Source organism: Tachypleus tridentatus, chromosome 13, assembly GCF_004210375.1.
Source record: "Tachypleus tridentatus isolate NWPU-2018 chromosome 13, ASM421037v1, whole genome shotgun sequence".
In the NCBI taxonomy this organism is placed as follows: Eukaryota; Metazoa; Arthropoda; class Merostomata; order Xiphosura; family Limulidae; genus Tachypleus; species Tachypleus tridentatus.
Genome location: NC_134837.1, coordinates 205,470,770 through 205,490,391, shown reverse-complemented (window position 1 = coordinate 205,490,391; position 19,622 = coordinate 205,470,770). Strand labels below are relative to the sequence as shown.

The following is a 19,622-nucleotide window of genomic DNA, read 5'->3' as shown; positions in this document are numbered from 1 at the left end:
TATTTCTTCTGGTGTGTCATTCTGAAGCTGTTTGATAAGACAACTGTTAATGATTTCCGTTTCTTCGAGTTCTTTGCAGTTTAAAAATTATTGAAGTGGCCATGTTTTAGTTATTCTCTGTATCCGTTGATATCTACTCTGCTCGAGAGGACGCTGTGGATTACTTGCTTAAGGATTGGAAATATCATCAACTGCAACGTTCTTTATTGGCCTAATTGAAGATATTTGTATGTTACAGCTAGTGAATATTGTGAGATAACAGCAGTCACGTGATGGTACATTCGTAGTAGAAAGAGTGCAAGGTTAAAATCGAGATAATTGTTAGTTCTCAATTGTGTTTGTTTCATCCCAAACTTGTACAATCTCTCTTTTTATATATATTACAAAACTTAGTCACGTTTTAAAATGCAGATTGCAAATTTCCTAGTAGGCATTGCTGTTAGTATCCTATCTATTTGGTACTTTGCAGAAATCAGTTTTACCACAAATTATCAAAATCTCAAGGTATAACGTGGAAGACCATTGAAATTTATTTGCGCAACATGCAGTTCTGCAATAATATTTCCGTTAGATCAGGTATTATTAACTTGAAAAAAAGGCAACTAGAAAAAAATCAGCTTAACGGCGTTCTCGGTCACTTTATGTGAAACCTTCAGATATGTAGAACAAATAATAAATTCAGAATAAACAATATTACAAGAAGAAAGAAATGCAAGTATATTCACACATCACTCATGCACAAAATTTACACTTTCAGGAAAACAATAGACGTTTCTGTTGTTGTACCAATGCTGTTCCTCAATATTAAATATTATTAATATTTTACATTAAGTTAGAAAATTCCCTTCTACGTAAAAGTAAATATAAATAAATAATAGTATTACACAAACAAAATACATCAGGTGTCGTTGTGTTAGCTCAAGTGATGGCGCGTTGTTCATTCTAAGATGTCAAGGTGAAAAAAACAACAAAAGGATATATAATTAGGTTTAAGTTATTGTTCATTAATCTAAAGAATTTTCTGTGAATTTAAAGCCTTTCTAAAATTTATTACAAGCCACTTGTTTATCTTAGACCAGGGAGTTCGGATTTTTGATTTTGAAAATTTAAATTTGTAAAGTGAGTATAAAAGTTGCACTATAGCACTAGTTACTGCGTTGTTTATAATTATAGTGATAAAGTGAGTTCAAGAGCCAAATTAGGCATTTCGCATATTTCGTAATGGTTGAACTGTTAATTAATGTCATTGCTTGACCATCAGACTTGAAGGTTACTAATGGACTCGCTGATGATTGTTCAGCTAGTCCACTACGAACACTCGTAGTAGGCTTCAATGATTCAATAAACTTAGTATAGGTTAAATCTCAGGATGTAAAATTAGCAGTGTTCACTGCTAGAAATTGGTATTTATCGGTTCAGATAGTAATACAAGTTTTGCCCTATTAATGTTGTAATTGTTATGCAACTTAGAACTAAAATACTTAATTGTCATTATGATTTTGTCATTTCAAGTTCTAATAAATAAGCTTATTTTACAGTAACTTGAACAAGTACAATTAAATATTGAAAGGGTAATTATTTTGTGACATATTTTTATATTTAATATTTACTTACAAGAATAGATGTCACAAAATTGGCACATTAAAGCCACTCAACAAAGAAATCAGACTAAGTAAAACATCTCACAAATGTAAAGAAGTTCAAAAAACCAACATGTATCACATATATGACAAATTATTTCATGGGTTAGTAAATAATAGGAAACCTCTCATAACCACAAACATCTTACACTTTGAACAGTCATGAATGTGAGACGAAAAGTTTAAATTTAATACAAATAATTTCTTCAAAAATATAAAAAAAATTATGAAAAAAAAACAGTCCAAAGTGAAAGATACCACATCTTGCCAAATGGTATTACTTATAATCAGAATAAACATCTCTGATGTTGCATAAATAGAACACTTCTTGAGCTTTATCTTGCTATATCTTTCATTTTAAAAGCCAAGTGGAAGTTTATTATGTTGTATATTGATTTAGATTTTTTGTTTTTAAGAGTGAAACATAACATTTCCATTGCACATTTTTATCTTTTGCTAACACCACTATTGTCCTGTAATAGAGAAGCTTACACAAGCCACACACTATTTACTAACTTCCAGTACTGATATTTGTAAACTAAAGATTTCTTCAGTAGTTTGTGGCTTATGTAATATATGTTTTAATCATTGAATTAAAATTATGGTTTTTTTATTTAATATGAAACAATGTGTATGTCTCAATCCACCCTCTAATATAAATTAGTGGAGAGTAATGAATGTTTACCACAAAGATTCTGTGTTTACTGTAATGTTCATTTTTATATTTTCACCATACCAAAATACTGAGCAGTTTAATTACTAATAGTTTTATATTTGAGAGAAATTTAATTCTTTTTAGAATCTTTATAAGATAAGGATAGAGCAGTAAAGATGTAATGGGAGAAAGAGCAGCTTTTGTGTAAAATGTGAGTTACATTCTGTTGAAGGTATTGAAGATGGTGCCAAGTTCAGTGGTTAAAGATCGGCTTCTTTTTTCCTTCTAGATGACAGTTAAATATGAAGACATGTATGAGGAACTTGGTTTAGAAGATCTTGAAACCATGTATGATTTGATGTATGATGACTCTTATAGTGACATGTATTATGATATCGTTAATGATGATGTTTCAGAATATTCTCTCAAGGATTTATTAGGAGACTGTTTGATCCCTACAGTGTATGAAGGGGTAGCTGCCTGTTCAAAGTTGTTCATTTGCTGTTTAATTTTTAGAATCACAGTTTCATTAGGTAAGATGTAAATGTATACATCAATGATGTATGAAGGTAGAGATTAACCAGGAATGAGCTGCAGTTTGTTGTAGAGTATGTGCATGTATCACGTCCATAATGTATGCATCAATGATGCTTGAAGGTAGAGATTAACCAGGAATGTGCTGTAGTTTGTTGTAGTTTATGTGCACATGTCACATCTGTAATGTATACAACAATAATGTGTGAAGGTAGAGATAAACCAGGAATGAGCTGTAGTTTGTTGTAGAGTATCTGCACGTGTCATGTCCACAGTGTATGCATCAATGATGTGTAAAGGTAGAGATAAACCAGGAATGTGCTGTAGTTTGTTGTAGAGTATGTGCACATGTCACATCCATAATGTATGCATCAATGATGTGTGAAGGTAAGAGATTAACCAGGAATGTGCTGTAGTTTGTTGTAGTTTATGTGCACATGTCACATCCGTAATGTATACAACAATAATGTGTAAAGGTAGAGATAAACCAGAAATGAGCTGTAGTTTGTTGTTGTTTATGTGCACGTGTCACATCCATAATGTATGCATCAATGATGTGTAAAGGTAGAGATAAACCAGGAATGTGCTGTAGTTTGTTGTAGAGTATGTGCACATGTCACGTCCATAATGTATGCATCAATGATGTGTGAAGGTAAGAGATTAACCAGGAATGTGCTGTAGTTTGTTGTAGTTTATGTGCACATGTCACGTCCATAATGTATACATCAATAATGTGTGAGGGTAGAGATAAACCAGGAATGAGCTGTAGTTTGTTGTTGTTTATGTGCACGTGTCACATCCATAATGTATGCATCAATGATGTTTGAAGGTAGAGATTAACCAGGAATGTGCTGTAGTTTGTTGTAGTTTATGTGCACGTGTCATGTCCATAACTTTATTTTTCACTTTTTATACCTGATAGTAAATCAAATATGATTTGTATTTATACTTACCTCGTTAAATGTTATTATTTCTTATCTTGTTAAACTGTATTTTGATTTCCTGTATGTTGCACAGAAATGGTTTCTTTTGTTGTCACATAAATGAAAACATCAAAAAACGTGAATCTTTTCAACTTGTAAACAATTTAATTCAGTTGTCTAAACTGTGTATCGTAGAAAGCTGCTAGGGAGGTCACAAGTTTCATCAAATTAAGAATAGTTAAAAACAAAAAACAAGTTACTGCACATGGCAGCAGGGTGTGTGTGCATGTTAATGTTAATCAAGGTAAGGGGGGTTAGGGTGTTATCAGTGAAAACCACTGGTTTAAACACATTTACAAAAATACATGATAAAATTAGATATTTTCCTTCCACTTCAAATATTTTACTCAAGATAATTTATTTATTCCAAAAGAAATATAAATAAATTACAGAGACCATAGTGTCTACTTAGACAAATTTAAAAAATAACACTATGGTCCTGTAATTAAATATGTCTTTTGAAAATATTCTCAATCAAAAATTAGCTATTACTTCACACAAAATATTCTCACTTGATACTTCTTTCACATTGGTTAATTAACAAAGTAGCACTTTAATAACATTTTATATTGAATTTCTGATAAAGTCTTCAACAAGCTTTATTAAATATTTTGTGTGAAGTAATAGCTAATTTTTGATTGAGAATGCTTCAAGATTTATAAAAAATTATGAATAATTTACTTACATAACCCAATGTTAAGTGATGGTTAGGATATTATAAAAAACCTGTATGAAAAATTGGATAGGTCTTTGTTTTATTTTAAATTCAGTTTGTCACTTTGAGTAATTACACCATATAGATGAGATGTTAAGATGTTGATCTAATTTACTAAGGTAAGTTAAGGTAAAAGAGAATGCAACCAATCAGAGTTACTGTATAGTATTATATCAGTTGTTACACAACTTTCTTTACATCTGACTTGAAGGAATTTTGTAATTTTTATTTTCATGGTTATCAGTATACAGTTTCTATTTAAACAGGATATGTCTGTTTCCAAGAGTTTCATTTTTAATCTATCCTCTTTTTTCTTTTTTTTTACTAATGAATTTGTTATTGATCTCCATAGGATATTTACCACCACTCTGGATTCACATAACTTCTGCAACTTCAGGAATTCTGTGTCTGTATTACTTTTTTGATATTGAACTGTATTATGTCATTGCCTTAAGTGTACTGGGTGTTGTATCTCTGACTATAAGTCATGTCCTCCTTGTTAAATATCGTGGACCAGTGTGTGCGTTAGTATGTGTCATCTTTTTATTAGTATGGTGAGTATGAAACTGTTTTCTTTACATGCTACTAGACTTTGATGAAAGAAATCAATTTTTTAGTGGTTCATTCTTTTCACATCACTGTTTTAAATTCATGAGAACTAGAAGTAAAATAATAATACCCAAGAGAACATGGTGTATCTGAAAATAGTTCTAAGACATTAACATGATCTCTTTCATTATAAAGTTTTAGTTGAACAAAGACACATGTACTTCTTTTCCGTTTCTTACAGTGAATTGTTTTTAGTTGATAAAGCACAGTGGCATAAAATAAGAGGTGAGTACATTTAATTATTTATCCTTTTTTATTTACTTTTAGGAGCAGTTTATTAGTCTATATTTTAGGTATGATATTCCTGGGAATATTTCACCCTCTAAATCTTCCATTAATGTAAAAATAGGTCAGGCAGTCCTAATAGTATATAAGTATATGTATAACACTATTCTATGAGCATACTGTCTTTTCTGAAAGATGTTTTTTTATAGAATGGAAACTTTTGCAAGGCCATAACATGCTGTAGAATACCTAGTTTTATCCTTACTTTGCCTGTGTTGTAAACTCAACTGGAGTGTCATTTTTTCAGTAGGACAGTGTTTCATTCACACGTTCAAAATTGTTTGATAATATAGTGCTCCTACGGGGGTCTACCTGAAGAGTGCATTATATTAAAACCATTTTGGACCTTTTCCATATCATTACACTTTGTATCAGCATGTCCACTTGTGTTTAAACTGAGATAACATTGCACAAAAGCTCTTTACTGGAGTTTCCCAGAAAAGGCTGTTACCTGCAGAGCACATTATTAGTTTTCATAATGCATCTGGTTTATAAGTACCACTGTTTCCCAGAACTCATTTCAACAGTTTGATCACACAGAAATTAATAGGTCATATGTCAGTTGACTTGTCCGATATGTTTTTATAAGGAATAAGATGAATATCAGTTTCTTTCTCCAACTGCATAAGTTATGTGATGGTTGAGGTACAACTGAAAACCTTTATATGCAAAAACGGCTCGTTTGGGCTGAGAAAACACTTTACATAGAAGAGCGAACAACGTTTCGACCTTCTTCGGTCATCGTCAGGTTCACGATGACCGAAGAAGGTCAAACGCTTGTTCGCTCTTCTATGTAAAGTGTTTTCTCAGCCCAAACGAGCCGTTTTTGCATATAAATTTCTCAACAAGTGGGTTTCTCGTCATCACTGATAACTGAAAACCTTATCTTGTTGGACTTGTTTCTGAATGGATATCCTTAATTATGTTGTGTACTGTTGCTTGGAGTAATTGGATGGCTTTTTCCACTGCCTATGTGTCTATTGATATCACCTGTTACAAGAAGCCACACTTTTCTTACCACAGCTGGGGCTTGAGTTGTTTCATATCTTTTAGTTGGTCTTGATACCCCAAGTTGATCCACATTCCTTTGTATTCCAATACCATTAAGTACTAAAGGATATTATCCACTGTAGATATTATAAGTCTACTGTTAGAAAACATCTTTATGATCTGATTGTATGTATATTTTGTATCAGAATGGCCTGTTACATACATTTCCCAAAAGAGTTCAGTTTGTGGTTGCTCCATACTACCTATACAGTACCATACACTCTCAAAATATAGTTCTGATTCATGCCATTTCCTCTCATCTTTACACCTTTTGTGGTTTTGTATATCCAAAATGATTTTGGTGTAGCGTACTCGACCCTTTGTTTGTTTCTTGAACGTTTTCACATCATTTTAATTCATTAAAACTTGAGATTTAAAATTCTTTTTGTTTTGAACGGTTCAGCCATTTTTCTTCAAATATGAAAAACCTTGGACATCATCACTAGTGTTCATATTTATGAGATTTTTCAGTACAAATATTAAACTTGCATTTACGTGACCAACTTCTTTCTTTTAAGATATTAAACAAAAACAAATGGTTTATTTTCATATTGTACTAATTTTAAATGTTATATGTTATGTCACACTTTGTAAACTTGTTTCACCAGTTCTTGGATAATTGTATCTATGTAGTGTAAAAATCATTGTTTATAAGCCTAGGGTTGACCAATAATTAAACAAAATATTGAATTTATAGATATAATTAAAATACATAAGTGCTTTAAATCAAGAGGAAGGTCCAAGGTTAAAGTATATTGTAAATCGTTTTTGAAGTACAGTAATTTTAGGTGACTTTTAAAGAGGATGGGATAGGTTTTGATAGAGTTAATATAGATAATACCAGAATTACAGCCAAGGTTCTCTTGATGAAGGATGGCTTGGCCATTTGAAACACGTAGGATTTAAGTCTTAGATATTGTGTATTTATTTGTTTTGTTGTGAATAAAATTTTAACTTGTTCTTTATTGTATTCACAACAAATGCTTTTCTTCAGGTTCTCAGATGATTGTAACAATGAAGATCATATCTCTGGCTTTTGACATAGATTCTGGCCTTGTGAGCCTTCCCAACCCTCTTGAGTGTCTTGGATATTTTTTATGTGTTGGAACTGTAATATTTGGCCCATGGATTAGCTTTACAGGATATATGGATTTACAGTACAGAAGTATGTTGGTAGGTTGTTGTAATGCTTTAAATGTGGCAGATCACAGTTGCATGACTTAAAATGTGCTCATTAAATCATGTCTTTTCATCTGATGATTTCCAATCCAGAAATAATAGTTCTTTCTGTGCAGTATGAGTAAAGAAATATTTGAAAATATGCTACAATATTAATGCTCAAGAAATTAAACATGATATAATGATTAATTACTAACGATTAGAAGGACATTTAAAAGTGATTGCCTGTTTTCCAACAGTGTTGTGATATGTTGAAATGTCAACAGTAGTTTGATTTTAGAATTTAATCATAAATTGTCTTAAAGACAAATTTATATACATATATTTTTCTGAAAATATTATTTTTAAAGTTGTTTATTTATGTATTTGCTTTTAAGAAATAATAAATGCATTTATATTATAGAAGAAAAACATATTTTATTAATGGTCACCCTGTTGTGCAATGTAGTTCTGAAGCCAGTGGTTTTAAGTTCTGGTAAAAGGTTGATATGAAGAAGGTTTGTTCTCAGTCATTATTTATTTCAGTGTCTTGAATTGTACCGTAAAATGTCTTTGTTGATGTTTTTGTATATATATCTGTGTGTGTGTTTGGTTTGATTGATTTTTTTTCTTCTGATGTTTGTTCAAAGCTAGACTGTCTATGTCAGTCATCCCTAATTTTGAACTGATACACTAAAGGGTTAGAAGCCAGTTAACAGCACCCACTGCCAGCCTTTGGGCTACTGGATTTCTCCTAACTCTTATATCTAGGGGAAGTGTGGCTCAGTTAGTTTGGACTGATAATTGGGTTATTTCAAGTTCAGGTTAGCTTATTTTGTGCCTTTGTGTCTTTGAATAAGACACTTTACCCTTTCTGTTCCAGTCTATCAAAATGTATGGTGGGTAAAATTTTGACAGTTAAGGATTAACTTGTGATGGACTGGCATCCCATTCGAGGGGTTACCCATTCTCATTTGCTTGTGGAATCAGGATTAAAAACTACTGGCCTTATGATGCATCCATGGATTTTAGATTCACAATCAGACTCACTAACTACTATGCTATGCCTGGCTTGTGTATATAACCTTCATATACAGTATATATGTATATATGTGATTATACCTTGCTATAATTTCATAAGAATGAAATTAAATCTGACCTGTGAGTGAATTAGAAAGGTATTGTCAGAAGTTTGTCCTAATGAATCTTATTAAGTCTCAAGGGTATTTGTTAAATTTCTAGTTGCATGTTTTTCTTTATTGTCCAGAGAGATTAAACATTTATTTGTATTATTCTATTGTATTTACTTATAGAATTGTTTATGACATGATCTCTAACCTAACCTTCTTCAGATTGTTGTCTGTCATCCAATGAACAGTGTTTTTTTGGTGTTTAGTAAGACAACTTTCAAGTGAATGGTGTTTAGTAACTTAACTTTCTAGTGAACAGTGTTTGTTGGTGTTTAGTAAGTCAGTTTTCTAGTGGATGTTGTTCGTTGGTGTTTCGTAAGTCAGTTTTCTAGTGAACAGTGTTTGTTAGTGTTTAGTAAGTCAACTTTTTAGTGAATGGTGTTAAGAGAGTCATGTTTCTAGTGAACAGTGTTTGTTGATATTTAGTAAGTCAACCTTCTAGTGAATGGTGTTTAGTACATCTACTGTCTATTGAATGGTGTTTAGTACGTCAACCATCTAGTGAATAGTGTTTAGTACGTCAACATTCTAGTGAATAGTGTTTAGTGCATCAACATTCTAGTGAATGGTGTTTAGTGCGTCAACATTCTAGTGAATGGTGTTTAGTACATCAACCTTCTAGTGAATGGTGTTTAGTACATCAACCGTCTAGTGAATGGTGTTTAGTACGTCAACCTTCTAGTGAATGGTGTTTAGTACGTCAACCTTCTAGTGAATGGTGTTTAGTGCGTCAACCTTCTAGTGAATGGTGTTTAGTGCGTCAACATTCTAGTGAATGGTGTTTAGTGCGTCAACATTCTAGTGAATGGTGTTTAGTACGTCAACCTTCTAGTGAATGGTGTTTAGTACGTCAACCTTCTAGTGAATGGTGTTTAGTATGTCAACGTTCTAGTGAATGGTGTTTCGTAAGTCAACATTTATAGTGAGCTGTGTTTAGTAAGTCAACTTTCTAGTAAGTTGTGTTTAGTAAGTCAACTTTCTTGTGAATAGTGTTTAGTAAGTCAACTTTCTAGTGAGTGGTGTTTGTTAGTGTTTAGTAAGTCAACTTTATAGTGAGTGGTGTTTGTTAGTGTTTAGTAAGTCAACTTTCTAGTGAATGGTGTTTAGTAAGTCAACTTGCTAGTGAGTAGTGTTTGTTAGTTTTTAGTAAGTTAACTTGCTAGTGAATAGTGTTTAGTAAGTCTACTTTTTAGTGAATGGTGTTTGTTGTTATTTAGTAAGTCAGTTTTTATCATGTGTTTTGAAATTGGTGAAAATATATTTTCTGAAGACGATGTCTACAGTCAGGGGCGTAGATTTTTTACACCCGATGAGAGGGATGATTTTTTTCAACCACTTACGTGGACTGTTCAATTTGCAAATTGGTAATTTCTGATTACATGAACCTGAAAGCTGTAAACATGCAGTCACAGAGTAATCTTGTTGCCACGATACTTGCATGTATACTTAGGCCTACTGACTGATACTTACAAATATCGAAAAGTTTAGAAGCACGCCTATATTAAAGATGTACATTTCGGCAACTGAAAAAGCCTACATCTAGGACTAATTATGTAATTCGATTGGTAAGAACACAAGAATCACAAGAACAAACACACAATTTGTAGGCCTGTGATGCAATTAAACAATTCAACAGACCAAACTGTAGGGGGGTATGATTGTATGCACCATACCCACCACCTCAAATGGAGGGGGGATGTATTCCCCCATCCCCCAGGTTCTACGCCCCTGTCTACGGTGCTTTCATTCACAAGACCCTTATTAGCTACTGTAACTTCAAGTTATATAATACACATGAAGGCACCAAATAAGGTCACTCACATAAATTTGTTGTGTATGTGTATATTATGTTTGTTCCAAAAATGTTGTATATTGTTAACATATCCTTCAGAGTTTGCAGTGGTTTTGGAGCCTGGTGTCAAGTTTGTTTCTAGCCATTGTTTTCTTAAGTGTTTCTACCTGCTGGAGCTTGTGGTTTATCTCAGATGAAATTTGGAAGTGAGTTTTTATTACTTTCTCGAGATCTTTTTGATATTTTAAGCAGTCACAGCTATACAAGTTTTATCATCAAAGTATTTTAGAATAGATAATTTTATAAAAATACCTGAGACGTAACCAGTGCATATGTATATATTTATATAGTTTATCAGTAAAAAATATAAACTACATTTTAACAGAATGATTGCATATTATTCTTGCAATTCTATGTTTTTGTTAGAGATTTTAAAACGACAAACTTTGTGGATATCAGAAAAAACAAAGAATAACATAATTGTAATTATAGGCAGAAAAACACTGATTTATAAACATAATGAAGCTTTTCAAGTGATGGTGGAACATACTACATGTTCCAGTGGAACATTGGTCTGTTTTCTTCATGTATGAATAACATTAAGGAATACAGGCTTTACCTTCTTCTTCTTCATGTGTCAAATCTGCGGCAGACATCGACGACCATGGCATGCCAGACTTCTCTGTTGTCAATCCTCCTTATCAACTCGATGTTGCTCATTGAGTTCTTGGTGACATAGTTATTGAGGCTGTCGATATATTTAGTTCTTTGACACCCTCTGCTTTTCCTCTCTTCTATTTTTTTACATAGCATCTGTTTCTCTATCCCATTCTTCCTACAGATGTGGTTTGGCTTGCCATAGGTTTTTCTTTGCAAAATGGTACCTATAGTAGGTTGCAATTACTTGCTATAGGAGCAGTGTCCATACAGGACTGTTCTGCCCAGCCATTGTTCCTTAGATTGGAGTCATCTGCCTGGCCAGATTGAGTGTTGCGCCATTAATGACACTATGTCAGTTGCCTCGCACTCATCCACCACCTGCCTTCCATGACTTCATCGTAACCCTGACATGGAGGGCTAAATGGGTACTCGATCTTGCTCAAGGACCTCCCATGGGCTAGCGGAGGGAAGGAGCGCCTTACTGTTCCTTTGTCAGAGTGTGCTCTGACCCACTACCCATACAGGCTTTATATATTGTTACAAAGATGTGACAGAAGTGGTGGCCTCAGATGACAGGATATAACTGGTGGTTCAGTGGATGAACAGTTACTCTAATTTTATGGATCAATATTTTTAGTGTTAATCATTTCATAGAGCTTATAAAGCAGGAAATAATTAATTTGAAAGACTGTATTGATGAGATATACTTTACTGTTGATTTGTTCTCACAAGGTCTTTTCTATATCCTTTTAGCCCTTAAAACATTCACACAAAAATACCACATGACTGAACACCTGTTAAAAGTGAAACTTTCACACACAGTATATCACACAACAGAACACCTTTACTAAAAGTGAAACTTTCACACACAGTATATCACACGACAGAACACCTGTTAAAAGTGAAACTTTCACACACAGTATATCACACAACAGAACACCTTTACTAAAAGTGAAACTTTCACACACAGTATATCACACGACAGAACACCTGTTAAAAGTGAAACTTTCATATACAGTATTTCACATGACAGAACACTGGTTAAAAGTGAAACTTTCACACACAGTATATCACACAACAGAACACCTGTACTAAAAGTGAAACTTTCACACACAGTATATCACACAACAGAACACCTGTTAAAAGTAAAACTTTCATATACAGTATATCACGACAGAACACCTGTACTAAAAGTGAAACTTTCACACACACAGTATTTCACATGACAACACTGGTTAAAAGTGAAACTTTCACACACAGTATATCACACAACAGAACACCTGTACTAAAAGTGAAACTTTCACATACAGTATTTCACATGACAGAACACTGGTTAAAAGTGAAACTTTCATACACACTATACCACGACAGAACACCTGTATTAAAAGTGAAACTTTCACACACAGTATATCACACAACAGAACACCTGTATTAAAAGTGAAACCTTCATACACAGAATATCACACAACAGAACACTTGTTAAAAGTGAAACTTTCATACATAGTATATCATACAACATGGTTAATGAATGTGCCTGAAGCACCTTTAAAGCAGACTTCTTTGAAACTTCATCAGAGAAACTGTAAAAAAGTTAAACTTCATGATATAATCAAATGATAGACTTCATATTGAAGATTTACTCTCTGATCACTGAGAGTGACTAATTAAAAACATCACTGAAGAATCTCATATCTTTGTTAGCAAGCTGTAAAGACAAACTACTCATTTGAATGTGAAAAATATCAAGTGTATTATCTTCCTTGCAAATGTTATATGTACATTGTAGACTTTGAAAATTGTTTATTTATTAGTTTCAAGAATAATATTTTTATTTTACTGAGTGTGTTTAAGGAAAGGAGAAGAGTGAAAAGGCTACAGTAATTGTTGATAACACAACCATCATTTTAAAATGTTTGTCTTAAGTATTATTTATGTGTAAAAACAAAATTTTGTGTTTGTAAGGACAAATATACTTCTATAAAAATGTACTCTGTACTGATCCAACTTTAAGATGTTCTTGTATTGTCATGTTTTTCTGAGATTTCTATTATTTGTAATATTTTCTGTGACATACTTTCAGGTGGCTTACGGCCTACAGAGATGCACTGTCATTTCGAACCAGTCATTACTTTGTGTGTTATATATCACAAGCAAGTACCATCCTAGTGGGAATCTCACAAAGTCCAGATGAATGGTAAACTTTTCTGTTTGTTGTTAACTAAGAAGAGCTAGACGTTTACTTTCTTAATGTCTTGTTTTTGAATGATAATGTTCGTATTAAGAATGGGGAGGATATTGCTGTTTTATTCATACTGAATATTCATTAGACTGATATAAACCTAACAAGAAAAACGTTCAATATTAGGGTGGAATATTAGAGACTGAAAACAAATGTTTTTTGGATATACCATTGAAAACCTTCACCACAAGTCTTTAATGTAATCACTAGAACCTGAAAATCTGCTTCACCAATGGCAAACACTCTAAATCAGGATCAGCTATATTTGATAGGTTAATTATCGTGTTTGTTGACCTGCATTCGACAGTTTATTAAGCTACTATTTTATGAACGTATGTCATTAAGTTTAGTATCAAATTGTAGATTAAATTCAGATTTTATTATTGTACATTATATAATATCTTAATTTAAAAATATATATTAAAATGCCTAAATATCAATTTATGTGACTCGTGGTTTGTTGAATACAGTACTAGTTCAAATTATATGTTTATAGTAATAAGTCTGTAGTTCCTTGTGAGTTAGGAAATCAAATCACCAATATTGACAAGCTGTAATACAAAATAAAGACCTCCTATCTTTTCTATTTACTTGGATATTGCCCATGTACCAAACCAAACAAAGAGGCCCTAGTCACCACTTTCTATTTTTGGAAATGGTCCCTTATATACGCTTACTTGTGTATATGGTGTGAGTAATTTATTGGAACCTCGGAAAACCCTATAGTGGCTTTCTCAGCCATTTTCATGTGTTAGGAAATTATTTTATTTTTTAGAAACAAGAGTTAAAGAAGGAAGGTTGTGTCTTTAGTTTGCTCAATGTGTCACATTTTTTCAGACTTAAATACAGTTTAGTTACTAAGCTTGGTAAATTATTGTGGAATTTTTTGGTATCAGTATAGGAATTTATGATTTTTTCGAATAGATATATAAAAGCTGAAAAGGTATTTAGTTTCATATCTTCTATGTGCAATACTCATAAGGCTTATTAGCAAGTTATGAAAAACAGCAATCATGTGCAAAGGTTGTTGGATATGGTAACATGAATATGCTTGCATTGTGTCATTGTAACTTCTGTATTGTTAACAAGGCATGACTGGAAGGTCAATATAACAAAAATGACAAATGTATAATGTTATGTAAATTACATGGTTTAGACTAAACATTTGTGTTTTCATGTTATAATTTGTGGTCATTCTAGAACTAAAAAATATAATTTGTGTTTATTTCATAATTTTGTATGGCAGTTACAAGGTTGGTCAAATTAATGGACCCTAAATAGGGTAGAGAAAATAACAGACAAAATATAAAGTTTTACTGAAAACAAACATTTGAAATGTACTTACAAGGTTTTATAGATTATGCAAATAATATTTGAGATTTTTGGGCAGAGAATAGTTTTTTAATCATGACATAAAAATCACTTTACACTCAGACAAGTAACAAATTAATTTACACTTAGACAAGTAACAAATTAATTTACACTTAGACAAGTAACAAATTACTTTACACTCGGACAAGTAACAAATCACTTTACACTCAGACAAGTAACAAATCACTTTACACTCGGACAAGTAACAAATCACTTTACACTTAGACAAGTAACAAATCACTTTACACTCAGACAAGTAACAAATCACTTTACACTCAGACAAGTAACAAATTAATTTACACTTAGACAAGTAACAAATTACTTTACACTCGGACAAGTAACAAATCACTTTACACTCAGACAAGTAACAAATTAATTTACACTTAGACAAGTAACAAAAAAGACTTGATAACAAATCACTTTACACTTAGACAAGGTAACAAATCACTTTAACTTCGATAACAAATCACTTTACACTTCGACAAGTAACAAATCACTTTACACTTCGACAAGTAACAAATCACTTTACACTCAGACAAGTAACAAATCACTTTACACTCAGACAAGTAACAAATCACTTTACACTTCGACAAGTAACAAATCACTTTACACTTAGACAAGTAACAAATCACTTTACACTCAGACAAGTAACAAATCACTTTACACTCAGTAAAAAAAAAAGACATTTCATTTCAGTAAAAAATCTGATTATTTGTGTACAAAAGACATGCAATCTATACTAAAAGTCTTATCAAATTTTGTGAAGGTACACTTGCTGCATTATAAAGTTATAGTATAAATATTTAACATGTGCATATGTGTTTAAAAACTCAAGTATTTCATACTGAGCTGGTTGCAGTAAGGTTAAGATGCATTTTCTTTTCCTCTTGGCGTGCCAGTCAGATTTCTTCTCTACTTACATCATTCTTATATTGTACCACCAAACTTATTTTCTTCTTTATCCAGGTCATTCTTTCCTTCCCAGTACCTCAGCAGATTGCAAGGGTAATTCTTCCTTTTCCTTTCTCTCTCTTTCTCAGCTTTACCCTCATTGTGATCTGGATAAATTTTCATGCCCTTCATTGTTATACTGTCCACATGGCTTCCTTCTGAAATTCCTTTTTCTTTCTCTCTTTTTCTTAGCTTTACCCTCGTCATGATCTGGATAAACTTCCATGCCCTTCATTGTTATACTGTCCACATGGCTTCCTCCATTGTTATATTGTCCACATGGCTTCCTTCTGAAATTAATTTTTCTTTCTCTCCTTTTCTTAGCTTTACCTTCGTTGTGATCTGGATAAACTTCCATGCCCTTCATTGTTATACTGTCCACATGGCTTCCTTCTGAAATTACTTTTCCCATCTCTTTTTCTTTACTAAAAGTACTTCATTAGAAAATCTGAATGTTTGTGTACAAAAGACTCGTAATATTTATTAAAAGTCTACCAAAGTTTCTGAAGATACACACACTGCATTAAGTTATAGCTGAAATACTTAATGCATGCAAATCTATCTCTGAACTTGTCTTTTATACTGAGCCCATCATGAAAGGGTCAATAAACCCTGTTTTTCTTATATGTATGTTTTATGTTATGTGTGTATTTGAAGAAATCACTTCATATGAAATGTTTTATATATTTTAAAGGGACTTTACTGTTTCCAAACCCAAATATATTGAAGTACCAAGGTCATTGGTGGAAGTGGTAGTGAACTGGAACATACCTATGCACCTTTGGCTCAAGACGTGTGAGTGTTTTATATGAAATTGGATACAACAGCTGGTTTGTATATTAATAAAGGATGTAAGTTATCTCAGGGTTTGTTTTGTTAAATAAAATGTTTTATCTGAAGGGATAAAGTAAGAACAAACGAACAAATTTTTTGTAGATAAAGTCAATTGATATATTACTGGCATATTAAACAAAGAAATGAACAAGGTGAAGTAATAATTTCACATTTAGAGAAGTTCGGAATGTAAAAAAATAGATGGTTCTGTCATAGTTGGAGGGGATTTTGTTTATTGAAAAGACAGATTCACTCGTTTTACAGTTAATTTTCACTTAATGTGCTTAAGTTACTTTTGGTGTGGATTTCACACTTTATTTTCTTCAATCAAAGCACATAAAACAATAGCAACAAATCAGATAAAATAACATTTTTGATGGGGAGATGTCTGTAAGTCATTATGTTTTGGACAGGTTTTTCTGTCCCCTGAACTTGTTTTACTCACTACATGCCACAAAATTTGTCATCTTTTCTGTTAAAACTAACTTCCCTTGCAACATGTCATGGTGTCTGTGTTAAAGTTAATAACTTAATAGTTTCTAAGACATTTAATATTCACAGTAATCAGTATATTTTTGTTGTAATTGTTATCATTTCTTTGTTATTATTATAATTATTTACAAATTAATTCTTCATGCTGCAGAAATGATCTGCTTCATATTACTTACCACAGTAGATTGATTTGATTTCTGTATGTGTAAGACTGGCTACCAGAACAGCCATGAACTAATGTGTATTTATATTTATACATGTATTTTTTTTAGATGTTTTCAAGACATCGAAACCTTTAGGAAACTTTACTGCAGTAATTTTGACATATGCTACGAGTTCTTTATTACACGTGAGTATTTAAAAAATAGAGTGTGATGTGAAACAAGACATTCTATAGAGGATGTAGTGTGATGTGAAACAAGACATTCTATAGAGGATGTAGTGTGATGTGAGACAAGACATTCTATAGAGGATGTAGTGTGATGTGAGACAAGACATTCTATAGAGGATGTAGTGTGATGTGAGACAAGACATTCTTTAGAGGATGTAGTGTGATGTGAGACAAGACATTCTATAGAGGATGTAGTGTGATGTGAGACAAGACATTCTATAGAGGATGTAGTGTGATGTGAGACAAGACATTCTATAGAGGATGTAGTGTGATGTGAGACAAGACATTCTATAGAGGATGTAGTGTGATGTGAGAAGACATTCTATAGAGGATGTAGTGTGATGTGAGACTAGGCAGATGAGAAAGTATTTACTGAAATAATGAGATTTAAAATAAAATTGTAATAAAGATTTATAGTTTGATGGATTGTGTGTCATTAGCACTTTGATAATGTGGTTAACTATTGTTATTTTGTGTTTTAACTAAATTATTTGCAAATTCATATGATGTGATAGTTCTGATGTTGTACTTAAAAGATTAGTTTTCCCATTTTGTGCTGCCATCTAAATGTGAACGTTTTATAATGCATACCACAAGCCTTCTGTACCCCCCTATTGGAACCAAAGATTCCAACATTTCTCTCATGTGGGAGAGCACTACTATCACTTGACGCATGACTTCCTCTTTGTGGCATTATCAAACCACCACTTCTTATTGAACAGTGCTTAATATCAGGTTATCCCTTAAGTAATGTTCAATTTTAGGTTAAAAAAAAGAGAAAGGATTTCAGATGCTTTTAATGTTATTTAATCAATAATGTATGCTCCATTATTATTAATTACTTCCTGCCAATGATTCACAAGCTTCTGAATGCCACTTCTATAAAATTCTTGAGGTTTGGAGAAAAAGAATGTAAAGAAGGTAGTTTTGATATCTTCATGTTTTTTAAGCTCTTTTCCATCAAGATAGTTTTGCAAACTTTGGAATACATGATAATCAGATGGGGCAAGATCTGGAGAATAAGGAGAATATAGAAGTTTTTCCCAGTCTAGCTCTTCAATCTTTGCAAATGTGATCCTTGCTGTATGGGGCTGTGCATTATCCTGGTGTAACACAACACCTTTATAATTGATCAAAGCAGGTCTTTTTTTTTTCAGTGCAACATTCAAGTGCTCTGACTGTTGACAGTAGAAATTTGATATAATTGTTACATTGAGTGGCAGCAATTCAAATTGGATCACACTGACAATAACCCACCAAATGCTTAACAAGACTTTCTGAGGGTGGAGGTCCATTTTGGGCTGTCCTTTAACCAGTTTACCTGAACTGAGGTATTGTCTGCAGCACTTAACATTTTTATGAAATATTCATTTTTCATCTCCATTCACTAACCTGTCAAAAAAATGTGAGTTACATTCATGAGACTGCAGAAATGTGCAAATGCCCACTTTTGCTCTAAAGTTGGTTTCTCTTAAGTCATGGGGGACCCATTTTCCAAGTTTTGACACCTATCCAAGCTGTTGTAGATGACGGTGAACTGTTGAATGGGTTGAATTGAGCTTCTGTGCTAGTTCTTCAACTGTTACAGCACAATCTTCATTAAGTGCAGCCAGCAGCAAGTCATCAGTAAACTCAACAGGACGTCCTGAACGTGGCACATCACTTAAGCTGTAATCACCTGATCTGAACTTCTGAGACCACCTTCGACATTTTTTTCCATTGAGAGACTCCGCATCATAAACACATTGAATGTTTTGTATAGTTTCTGCTGCACTATTGCCGTTTTTTAATCTGAAAAAGTGGAGTTGGACTAGTTTCTTTTATTTGTCTGAACATTTTTATACATGTCCTACTACATATTTTAGTCATTAAAGCTTTCTACAGAGACAGAAATGATGATGGACTTTCTGTATTAAATTTTTGGACATTACTTATGAAATGACCTGATGGGTTTAATTTATTTTATTCCAAGAATTTTTTCCACTCTATATTTAGAAGTGTTTAATTTACCCATGTGTGTTCACATGAAAAATTTTATTTGTTTGTTTAGTATGAAGCATGGATTTTGAAGTT

At 32.6% G+C, this 19,622-nt stretch overlaps 2 protein-coding genes across 7 annotated transcripts in view; both read left to right on the top strand.

Annotated features, from left to right (window-relative positions):
• The first annotated feature begins 806 nt into the window (after positions 1-806).
• The window catches only part of por (Protein-serine O-palmitoleoyltransferase por), a 33,146-nt gene continuing 14,330 nt past the window's right edge, over positions 807-19,622 (top strand). The window contains exons 1-9 of one of the 6 annotated variants that reach the window (XM_076482272.1): positions 807-955; positions 2,585-2,828; positions 4,880-5,081; positions 5,318-5,361; positions 7,466-7,644; positions 10,711-10,817; positions 13,352-13,465; positions 16,527-16,627; positions 17,431-17,507. In XM_076482272.1, coding sequence (XP_076338387.1) covers positions 2,585-2,828; positions 4,880-5,081; positions 5,318-5,361; positions 7,466-7,644; positions 10,711-10,817; positions 13,352-13,465; positions 16,527-16,627; positions 17,431-17,507 — 1,068 coding nt within the window. In that variant the 5' untranslated portion in view covers positions 807-955. The other 5 variants (XR_013021636.1, XM_076482273.1, XM_076482271.1 and 2 more) reach the window with 5 other exon arrangements.
• Positions 6,180-19,622, top strand: part of mRpS33 (mitochondrial ribosomal protein S33) — a 321,652-nt gene continuing 308,209 nt past the window's right edge. Inside the window, exon 1 of the mRNA XM_076482277.1 lies at positions 6,180-6,288. The gene's annotated coding sequence lies outside the window, so the exon portion shown is untranslated. The remainder of the gene's footprint in view (positions 6,289-19,622) is intronic.